General features: G+C 62.0%; 1 protein-coding gene across 1 annotated transcript; it reads left to right on the top strand.

The window, feature by feature from the left end:
• The first annotated feature begins 888 nt into the window (after positions 1 to 888).
• On the top strand, positions 889 to 10,720 carry LOC149854408 (claudin-16-like). Its single transcript, XM_090024644.1, has 5 exons — positions 889 to 1,326; positions 2,131 to 2,233; positions 3,092 to 3,256; positions 3,805 to 3,996; positions 10,299 to 10,720. The coding sequence occupies exons 1-5, from the start codon at positions 1,216 to 1,218 to the stop codon at positions 10,388 to 10,390; spliced, it is 663 nt and encodes a 220-aa protein (XP_089880770.1). The 5' UTR covers positions 889 to 1,215; the 3' UTR covers positions 10,391 to 10,720.
• Positions 10,721 to 10,942: the final 222 nt, after the last annotated feature.

Raw genomic sequence — 10,942 nt, 5'->3', positions numbered from 1 at the left:
TCTGAGAACAAGACCCCCCCCGCGACGCAGAGTAGCTCCTCTTGCCGGAAGTGGCAGGAGCAGACCAAGCAGGAGGGCAGGGGCCCCTGGAAGCTGTCCCCTCCTTACCCCTGCCCTGGCACCGGCCCGACCCGCTCCTGACAGATGCTCGCAGTGAAGTCGTTCCCTCGAAATGAATGCCAACGCTGGTCGAGGCCCAGGATGGGTTAAGCGTTGCTGATTTTGGCGTTTAATGATTTGGGAGCATCATTGCTTTTTATTCTCAGCGGTGAGCTGACAGCAGTCAGTTCCAGAAAGGGGTGGGCAGGAGCTGGTGAGGCGCCGGGGCTGCGAGCATGAGACAGCGTGACCATCTCATCTGCTTGCCACTAAGCAAGGAACAAAAGGCACTGTCAGCTTCACGTGGGCTGCAAGCCTCCCGAGACCGGCCTGAACTCACAGAGCAACACGGCTGGGCCTCCTCGCTTTGCTCTGTGGTTTCTGAGCCGGGAGAGCACTCGCGCATCACGCTGGCAGGCTTCTCCTTGCAATCACGTGCGACGCAAACTGAGTGTCTTGAAGGAAGTGGAAGCTGCAATGGTTTTCACCAGAGCATGTGGATGCAGGAGCTGGGCCTTTACACCACACAGCATGAGACTCATCCAAAGCGCAGAAGAGCTGGCGGCAGGGTACACACGGCCTTGAAGCTGCTAGAGACAGATCACAGAAGGGCTGTTCTGAGCTACAGGCTGGCAGTTTTAGATCGTGTGTATTATGGGCGAGCTGGCCGCAACTCCCCACTTGAGGTCAAAAGTCAAGTTCCCTTATGGTCTCACTTCCCTTCCAAGCTGACTTGGTCTCGTGCCCTGACGTGACCCCCTTATCCTCCCTCCTATCCACATGCTGCATGTTGACTCGGCTCCTGACTTGGGCCCTGCCTCTGGATTTGCACCCTGGCTCTGGTAACGTGAGCTCTGATTCCTGCCCCCGCCCCCGCCCCGGCCTGGGGTTTGGCTCTTGTCCTCCCCCAGTCTGGCCTGAAAATTAGGCTGGACTGCCTCCAGCCTGGTCGCTTACAAGCGGGGAACATGGTGGTGTCTGCTCTGGGGGAATTGGGGTGTGGAGCTAACGCAAGGCTGGGCTGGGGACGTCTCTTCTTTCTGGGCTGGGGACATCTCTTGTTTTTGGGCTGTGGGTCAGTGGCGCAGTGTCTGGTGTCCTGCAGGCTTCCAGAGGATGGTGGTGATCCAGCTGATGGCTTTTGGCCTTGCTCTCCTGTCTGCCCTCTTCCTGGTCACAGCCACCTGGACTGATTGCTGGATGGTTAATACTGATGACAGCTTGGAGGTGAGCAGAGCAAGCAGTCTTCAAATATGTGATCAGGGCAGATGCTGGCCAGGGTGGATGCTTCCTTTGTGACGTGAGATTATGAGGCTTATTATGAGATTAATGGAAATAAGAGACAATACTTCCCATGTTTCAAGCGCAGGTTAGAACTTGCAGACCATTTCGCTATGTAACGGCAATGGTGGCAAGAGCGTCGAAGCACCAATTCCAGGCTTGCAGCTGCCAACAATCCCCATACTTTAGCTGTAATAGCTAAGTGGCTCAGGCACTTCTCCAGGAGGCCAGAGACCCTCTCACTGCAAAGGAGTTTGTATCTGCACCCCTCCGGTTCCTTCGCATGGGGCTCCGACCACCAGAAGACAGAGCTGTGCATTTGCCAGACTACTCCCTCTGCTCCTCCTAAAGCTGAGCCCTTGGCTTTGTGCTCCATAGCATTGCATGGGTGGAGGGCACTGTAGCAGGGAAGTTCCTGCCTCACTGTGAGCCCAGGGCCTGCTCTCTTCCAGGGCAGGAGAAACCCAGTGTGCCATACACCCTCTGGCTTGCTCCGGTACTCCTGGTCCCCTTTCGTGGCTGCCAGGTTGAAAAGATCGCAAGAAATGGGTCTGGATAATGCCTGACCTGGCCCTGAGGGGTCACTGCTTGTCCTGAGGAGCTGCAGAGCTCCAGGAGGGAGCTGTGTTGGGTTGGGGAACCCAAGTCTTCTGTCTCAGGTGACGAGCAACTCCTGCTCTCCTGGGCGGTGATATCCCAGGTGAAGACACATTTTCATTTATGTCTCTAATGTCTTTCTTCCTCTCTGAGGTCAGTCACAAATGCCGGGGGCTTTGGAGGGAATGTGTCACCAACATGCAGGATGGCATCAAGACCTGCGACCAGTATGATTCCATTTTAGCAGATCACCCACGTGAGTCCTGCCCTGTCCTGGGAAGGGAGGGTGCCTCGGCCCAACAGGAAGAGGGTCTTTTTAGAAAACCCTTATGGCAACACTGAACACTTCACTGGCAGTGGGGCTTTCACATCCAGTTATACTATTTGCTCATCCACATTGTGACAACCAACATTTAAAAAAAATCCTTTGAACTTTTCATTGAATGTGTACAAAACAATTTCAGTGTTTCACTGAAGCAGCTTCAGAAACTTCTACAGGGGAGAAGCCTCTGCTGAACCGCCTGGTTTAGATGGTTTAAACGTGGCGGTTAGCATACAGACAGCAGAGCAGACCGTGTCCACATGCCCTAGAGAACAAGTCAGTCCCGCATAAGCTGCGTCACGTGTGCTGTCATGCATCCCACCCAATACTTGCCCCATATCTCCCGGGCAGGGGTGGCCTGCAGGCTTGTAAATAGGATGGGAAGGGATAACATAGCAACTCCCTCAACGCCGTGCTGGTTGCATCCTATCCTGGCAGGGTGCTGCGTGCTGTGAGGTGGTCATTGTGACGATAAGTTTCTACCGTTGCTGGGGCTCTAGAGGCCGGGGCCCCGGCCACGGGCCCAGACCTCACTGCACCAGGTGCTGCGCTACAAAGTCCCCAAAGAGCTCGCAGCACGTGCTTGATAAAGAGCGGCGACCAGCGCTTCCTGAGGGCTGGGGAGAAGGGAGAAGCAATGCAGGGCTGGTCCGCGGGGAAGGCGGCGGTCTCCACCACCGCACACAGACATTGCCCCTTCCCCAGTGACACGCCTGCCGGGAGTGTCTGGCGTCGGATCTGCACTGCCTCATCGGCTGACTGTCCGGCTCTTGCTCCGCTCTTCCTTCCCAGTGAAAATCGTGGTGACGCGGGCCCTGCTGATCGCGGCTGACCTGCTGGCGGGCTTTGCTCTGCTTACGCTGCTGTTCGGTCTCGACTGCGTGACGTTCCTGAAGGAGGAGCCCCACGTCAAACTGAAGCTGTGCTACACGGCTGGTCTCCTTCTCGGGACTGGAAGTAAGCATCTGGAAGCCCCGGGCCTGCGCTGGGTGGCCACAACATGGGGGTGCCGGGGGTGCTTGCTAGGCCGTGTCTGGGCTCTGAGGGTATCCCCAGGTATGGCTCCTGGAGAAGTGGGAGAAGAGCCCAGGCCCCTTCCCTGTCTGAGCATCCTAGCCTTGCAGCCCCGTCCCTGGCGCTCTGGCCCTGGCTCTCAGAGGGAGCCTCCAGCTCTGCTCCCTGAGCGGGGTTTTACCTCCCGGTGCAGCCCCCAGCCCCAAGCAGCACAGCACAGTCTTTTCAGTAGAGCATTTACTGGGGCAAACCCAGCTTCTCTGCCCCTTCCCAAGGGGTTAAGCGGTCCCTCTGTCCCCGGCCCAGCCTGCACAGCTCCAAGCACCCACAGACAGCCCCGCTTGTCTCTCACCCCCCAAACTCCTCTCCACTCACAACTTTTGAACCTTTGGCAACCGCAGCCTGAAGCGCCTCGTCCCCGTGGGGAGTGGTGTGTGGGGCGGGGGGACTGCGCTGGGCCACTCGTCTCAGCAGCTGCGATCCTTTGCTAGGCGTCCTCGGCCTGGTTGGCTCGGTGTGGTACGCGGTGGACGTCTACATGGAAAGGGCCACCCTGGTAGCGCACAACGTGTTCCTAGGGGTGCACTACGACTTCGGCTGGTCCTGCTGGCTGGGCATGGCCGGGGCGACGGGCTGCCTCATGGCCTCCGTCGTTCTCACCTGCTGCCCGTACATGTTCACAGGTGAGTAGGGCTTCAACTCCTCTCTCAGCTGCTCAAGCGCTTTGGGAATCGGTTGACCAAGAGCTGAAGCATTTTGCCCAGATTTTAGGAGCAAACTGTAACAAGCATATCAATAAGGCCAGATAGCATTTGAAGGCAGCTATATGGGAAAAGTGGTTGTGTTTAGGGTAGACTTAGCTGATGTGCCAGCTAAGCTGGGTCTAAAAGCCGTGGCTGGGATGATGCAGTTGGGGCTGGTCCGGCTTTGAGCAGGGGCTGGACTAGATGTGACCTCCTGAGGCCCTTCAACCCTCTTTTCTATGAGTCTAAAACAGGGGCAGGCCATTATTTTGGTTGGAGGGCCGTTTACCGAGTTTTGGCACGCTGTTGAGGGCTGCACGGATAGTCCTGCCCCTTGACAGGTGCCCCGCCCCACGGTCACCATCTTGGGACTGGAAGTCCTGCCCCCTAAACCTTGATATTAGCTACCAGAAGTCCCTCCCGTTGCCTCCAGAAGTACTCCTTCAGTAAGGGGTTTTGCCATCTCAGAAGCAGAAAAATACCAAAAATCAAACATTTACAACATTCATTATTTTGATTTCAAAAAATATTTTGTCCTGATTTACATGTGTTTGTGGAGTGTACATAGAGGTGATTGCACAATAGCAGAAAATGAAGTCTTATTCTTGTATATTGAGGGGGTTGTGGGGGGTGGGTATAGGTTTGTGGTGTGCTTTGGTGTGGCGGGTGCGTGGGGGGCTGTGCAGGGGTGGATAAGTGTGGGGGTGTGGGTGAGGGAACGTGTGGGTGTGTGTGGATATGTTGGTATAGATGGGTATGGGGTTTGTAGGGGGTTGTGTGGGGGAGGGTGGCTGGGCTGTGTGAGGAGGTGTGGGAGTCTGTGTATGGCAGTGTGAGGTGGATGTGGGTGCATGCGTATGGTCTCGTGTATCTCACCCTATGGACACACACACACACACACACACACACCCTCCCATTCCTAGCCCCGGGGTACCCGCATGGTCCCCGTGCTCTGGCGGTCCAGCAATGCAGCCAGGGGACACGTGGTGCTGCAGCAGCCCTGTGCAGGGAAGCAGTGAAAGCTCTGGCAGGCAAAGACTCATGATGGGGGTGCCCTTCCTGGTGAGTCTATCAGGCTTCCCCTGGGTCCTACTGCTCCTAGCTCCTGTCATCTTTGACAGGCAGACAGAAATAGATGAATATAAGTTTTAAAACATTTTTAGGAGCCCCATGGGCCAGAGACAATGGCCTGGCAGGCTGGATCCAGCCAACAGGCCATATTTTGCCTGCCTCTGGAATAGGGGATGGACGAGATCATGCTGCAGGTCATGCAGCCTGTGGCCATGTGTGGGTCGTGACCCAGCACAGGGCAGGGGACCTGCCAGGAGGGCAGAGGAGTTTCTTTTCAGCCCCTGGGCAGAAAGCAGCAGTCCCTGGGGGCTCAGCAGTTCCCCCACAGCCAGAGCAAAGTTCTGCCTCCCAGCACAGTGCGGAGGAAGGTATCCCACAGCAGGGGCGCCTGGCCTGCCCCTTGAGCAGCTCCTGTGTGCCTTCACCTGTCAGAACCGCATTGGGGCAGTGAGCAGCCTCCTGGACTCAGCGTTGGGCCCCTCCAGGAGAACAGCAGGTCCTGGGGTTCTGGTCTGGGTTTGGCCTAGCAGCCCCCCAGCTCACGGCCCTTTGCCTTTTGGGGCCCCAGACACAGCTCTGCAGCTTGACCTTGGTCTGAGCCAGGCCCCAGAGAGGGTGTTTGGGCAGGCAGCCTTCCCTGGGTCCCCACATGTCTGCGCTCCTCAGGACACGGCTGTCCAGCTCCCCCAGCGCAGGTCTCCCCCAGAGCTGGGGCACGGTGCTGCACAGTGCAGTCTGGGAGCCCGATTCCCTTGTGGCTGGAGGCCTGCGCGCCCCCCTTCTCTGCAGGAGCTGGGACCCTGCAGCGGTCCCTGCTGAGCAGCCGGAGAAGACTGGTGCCCACAGCCCAAGGGGCACGTGCCGTGTGGCATTACTCTTTCCAGGTAGCTCCCGTGGCCACAAATGTCCCGGCCTCCAGCCCCACGTCTCTGCACTGGCGCACGGGCGGCTGGAACAAGTCCTCTCGGGAATGGCAAATATGGTGGCCCTCGGCCTGCAGCCGCTGGGGAAAACAAGAGGAAAAGCCGGGCCCGGGGGATGCCGCCCCTGCGCAGGATCAAGCCCCCAGGCCCTGCCTGGCAGCGCGGGGCCTTCGCCACCAGGCCACGTGGCCAGCTCGGCCGTGGACTTCCGGCGGCTGCCGTTGCCGTGGGGCCAGCGCGTGCGCACAGGGAGCGAGTCAAGGGGCCCGGAAGTGAGCGGCTGAGCCGGCCAGGCACGGTCACGGCAGCATCCCGGCGCGGGGGGCCGGAGCCGCCGCCAGCCCCGCGCAGGGTTTGCCTCCGGCCCGCTCCGGCGGCCCCCGGGGGGGGCGAGGCGCGGCGCGGCTCGGGGCGGCCCCGGGCACAGGCCCCGCCCCCGGGGCCGCAGGACCTCGCTCCGGGCCCGCCCGCCCCGGCTTCCCGGGCCCGGCCGGGCGGCAGCGGGGCGGGCCCTTAGTGCCGGGACCGGCCCCGCCGGAGCGATTGGTGCCGCCGAGGCCCGGCCGGTGCCGCCCCCCGCGCCGGCCGGCCGGCCGGGGGAGGGGGCGGGGCAGCCCGGGGGCGGAGCCGCCTGCCGCGCGCCGGGACCGCCCCCACTCCGGCCTGCTGCCCTGCGGGGGCGGGGAGCTCCCCGTGCCCGGGGTGCAGCCGTCCTGGAGCCGGGCTTGTGCCGGGGGGGCCTGTGCCCGGGGCCGCCCCGAGCCGCGCCCCCCCCCGGGGGACGCCGGGGGCCGCCGGAGCGGGGCGGAGGCAAACCCCGCGCGGGGCTGGCGGCGGCTCTGGCCCCCCCGCGCCGGGATGCTGCCGTGACCGTGCGGGGCGCTCTTCCCCCCCGCGGCACTGTCTGCCCGGCCGCGGCGCGGGGTGGGGGGGGCGTGCAGGGCGGCCGTGGCCGGGCTGGCCCCTCTGGTCCCCCCGCCGGGCGCAGGGCCCGGGGCGCTGGTTGTGGCTGCAGGAGCTGCCGCCCCCACAGCAGGGACCCAAAGGGCCCTGCCCAGGGTGGGGGGAGAGGAAGGGGGAGAGGAGAGAAGCCCACCCCTGCGGGGAAGCCCAGGGCAGCAGCTGACACCGGAGGTGGAGACACTGTGCCCCAGGGGGGTCCTGGCCCTGAGGCAAGGCGGGGGGTGGCTGACCGGCCAGGAGCTCCCTTGTTATGGGCCCAGGTCCCGGTGCAGGCAGCAGGTGGAGGGCAGGAGGAGGGGGCTAGCAGCGCAGGGTGGGGAGCACGGCCCTGGGGCTGTGGAGTCAGTGCTGGTCCCTGTAGCGTCTCTTTTCCACTGGGCGCTTGTTTGCCTGCAGGGCAGCGGGCAGGCGGGTGAAGGGAGAGGTAGGGCGGCCCTCATGTCAGGTTCGCCCTTTAGCAGGGTGGTTCGGGACACTGCCAGCGGTGGCAGGGGCTGCAAGTTCAAGTCCCTGATCGGCTTGAGTCCCCTGGCTGCCATCTACTACGCAACCGTTTCCCCCTCCGGCGCTTGCCTTCTAGCTGGAACTCAGGGGTGATCGCGGTTGCGAGTCGGAGGGGACTTGAAGTTGTAGCTCAGTTGGAAACGTCCTGAACCACCCGGCGGCTGGCCGGGTTTTTTTTGGCCTTCAAAACAGGAAATCCCCTGACGTTCAAAAAAAAGCCCCCTGCTGCTCCCCCAGACAGTCACTAGGGCCAGCCCCCAGCCTAGCCTTCCCCCCCCCCCAGCAAAGCCCCCTTGCACACACAAGGGACCCACTGAGGAGCACAGGGCAAGAGGGCTCCAGCCAGGCTAGGGCTTGAACCCACAACCTTTGCCACCTAGGGTAGCACCCTTACCACCAGAGTACCAGGGAAGGTGGGAGCGCCTGCTGCCGCGGGCCCCTTGAGGCGCAGCGCCCAGCCCCGCCATGGAAAGAGGATGGCGTCTCCCTGCAGAAGAGGGGAGAGGCTGGGACCTGAACCCAGCACCGCGCACCACAGGGCCTGGCTGGCTCAGCCCCTCACTTCTGGGCCCCTTGACTCGCTCCCTGTGCGCACGTGCTGGCCCCACGACAAAGGCAGTCCCCGGAAGTCCACAGCCCAGCTGGCCACGTGGCCTGGTGGCCAAGGCCCCGCGCTGCCAGGCAGGGCCTGGGGGTTTGACCCTGTGCAGGGGCAGCATCCCCTGGGCCCGGCTTTTCCTCTTGTTTTCCCCAGCAGCTGCGGGCCGAGGGCCACCATATTTGCCATTCCCGAGAGGACTTGTTCCAGCCGCCCGTGCGCCAGTCCAGAGACGTGGGGCTGGAGGCCGGGACATTTGTGGCCATGGAGCTACCTGGAAAGAGCGATGCCACACGGCACGTGCCCCTTGGGCTGTGGGCACCAGTCTTCTCCGGCTGCTCAGCAGGGACCGCTGCAGGGTCCCAGCTCCTGCGCAAGCCCAGCCCCGGGGTGCAGAGAAGCGGGGCGCGGAGGCCTCCAGCCACAAGGGAACGGGGAACCCCAGCCCATGCTGTGCAGCACCAGGCCCCGGCCCCGGCTCTGTGGAGGTCCTGCGCTGGGGGAGCTGGACAGCCGTGTCCTGAGGAGCACGGACACGTGGGGACCCAGGGAAGGCCGCCTGCCCAAACGCCCTCCCCAGGGCCTGGCTCAGACCAAGGTTGAGCTGCAGAGCTGTGTCTGGGGCCCCAAAAGGCAAAGGGTAATGAGCTGGGTGGCCACTAGGCCAAACCCAGGCCAGCACCCCGGGGCGGCTGTGCTCCTGGAGGGGCCCAGTGCTGTGCCCAGGAGGCCGCTCCCTGCCCCGCGAGCTTGTGCCGGGCGAGGGCGCAGGAGCTGCGCGAGGGGCAGGCCGGGTCCCCGCTGTGGGATGCCCTCGTCCTCCCTGCACTGGGGCAGAGCCCTGCTCCGGCTGGGGAGGCCTGAGCCCAGGGACTGGTGCTCCCCCGGGGCTGCACAGCAGCTGTTCTGCCCTTCTGCCAGGTCCCCTGCCCTGCGCTGGCTGGGTCACAGCAGGTTGGAGGCAGACCCGCCTGCAGCACCACCACCGCCAGCCCCTTGTCCAAGGCAGAAGCCTGCTCTCGCTGTGGCCCTGCCCCGGGCCTGCTGCTGAGAGCGTTTGACGTCTGCAGGGAGCTGGGTCCTCCCTGTTGTGGCAGAAGGACCGCGGGACCTGCTGCACTGCAGACCCTCCTGGCTCTAAGGGGAGCTTGACCCTGGGCACAGGCACGGTTTCCCTGTGCTCACTGCCACAGCCTTTGCCCTCCGGTCCGGGCACTGCCTGGACCCCAGGGGCAGCAGGACATCGCTCCGGGCGGGAGGAGCTCCTGGTACCGTGGTGCAGGCGGTTCCTCCCCGCACTCATCCCGCCCGGGCTCGAGGCAGAGCTCGCCCCCTGCGATCAAGGCTGCTCCAGCCAGGCATCCTTAGCACCAATTGCAGCCCTGGGGTGAAGCCCTAGGAGGAGCTGGGCTCAGCGGGGGCTGCTCCTACCCTGCCGGCTCCGGCACTAAGTGCCCCCCACCTGGTGCAGACCCAGCCGTGGCTGCAGGCACCCCGCTGCCGCCCTGGTTGAAGGCTCCGGGCTGTCCGACGGCCTCACCTGAGCCCTAGTCCATGCTCGCACCTCCTTGCGGCCATGGGCCCAGCTCGGTGGTTGCGGTTTGAGCCTGGCCTCCCTGTCCCAGCACAGCACCTAGTGCTGACAGCTGGGCAGGGGTCCGGGAGAGCCCTGGGCGCTTGGGCCGTGGTGCTGCCCGCAGGGCCGGTCTGGCTCGGCGCGGTGGAAAGCAAAGGCTCAGCCCTGTGCAGCAGCAGGGAGAGCCCCGGGCCCCATACGGCCCGCATCCCACAGGCTGCCTAGGCACACGGCCCCCCCCGGCCCTTCCACCCCATGCTCTGGCAGCTCCAGCCTAGGCCTTGCAGCGCTATGTAGGTTAAAACCAGTCAGGGAGTCTCGGCAGCCTGGTTTTCAGAGGCACCGGGTCAGGGGTGGGCACTTTAGGAAACTTACTGCCCCAGAGATGCTTCAAGCCAGCTCCTGCATGCTGCCACGGCCTAGTTAAATGCGACAGCCGCATCAGAAGTCCGCTTTCCAACAGTGGTCGTCCAGCTTGTCGTGATGTGCGCGCACGGGGCCTCTCACCTGCAGTTTCCTATTATAAATGACAAGGAGACCTGACTTCACATCTATACAATATTGCTTTCTTTCAGTTAACTCATTTAAAACCTTTTCTCTCTCCCAGACGAAGGATCCTCTAGGAGACCTCAAAGGCCTGTCTTCCACGGTGGGAGGACTGCCACGGGCAAGATGTATGCAATGGACTCCCGTGTGTAATGCAGCAGGGCGGTCTACCAGGCCGCCTGCTGTCGTTCCCAAACCACGCTGCATTAAAGAGCCAAAGGACGACTCTGCTGTGCAGCAGGAACTCCTTCCTCCGGGCTTTTATTGAAGAGGGAAGGCATCGTGTTAGGCTCCATCCCGGCAGGGCGTCCTCTGGCACAGTTATCACTCACTCTTCCAGAACATAAATTATCCTGAAATGGTGATGAAAGCTGTGCTAAGGAGGTGAGACCATAGCATAGGTTACTTCTGCATGTCTTTAGGGAACGGTAGAGAGATACTAGCATCATGTGATGAGATGCTCAGTGAAATAAAGGTTTCTTCTGTGCAGTGTTGACTCAGTTGTGTCTTGTTTTATGTTTCTGACTTCACACAAATGTGGAAGTACGAGCAGAAAAGGCTGCTTTATGTTCTTTGCAGGAAGGGCTGCCTCATTCTGCACTCTCTCCAGGGAGAGTCACTGGAAACAACAGAGAGAGGTGCAATAAACTTGGAATTAGGGCCAAAGACCTGCTCCGACCTGAGTTAGCCCCCTCGTCGCTTCAC

This window comes from Crocodylus siamensis, chromosome 12, assembly GCF_052110815.1.
Source record: "Crocodylus siamensis isolate JL-2025a chromosome 12, ASM5211081v1, whole genome shotgun sequence".
NCBI classification, from domain to species: Eukaryota; Metazoa; Chordata; order Crocodylia; family Crocodylidae; genus Crocodylus; species Crocodylus siamensis.
The sequence above is the reverse complement of the archived record's forward strand: the minus strand, read 5'-3'. Positions and strand labels throughout refer to the sequence as shown.

Excerpts from the sequence above, each read along its gene's own strand:
- LOC149854408 (XM_090024644.1), top strand. The coding sequence starts at position 1,216 with ATGGTGGTGATCCAGCTGATGGCTTTTGGCCTTGCTCTCCTGTCTGCC. Across the intron at positions 1,327-2,130 it reads ATACTGATGACAGCTTGGAG|GTCAGTCACAAATGCCGGGG; the intron begins GTGAGCAGAGCA and ends TTCCTCTCTGAG. Across the intron at positions 3,997-10,298 it reads CTGCCCGTACATGTTCACAG|ACGAAGGATCCTCTAGGAGA; the intron begins GTGAGTAGGGCT and ends TCTCTCTCCCAG.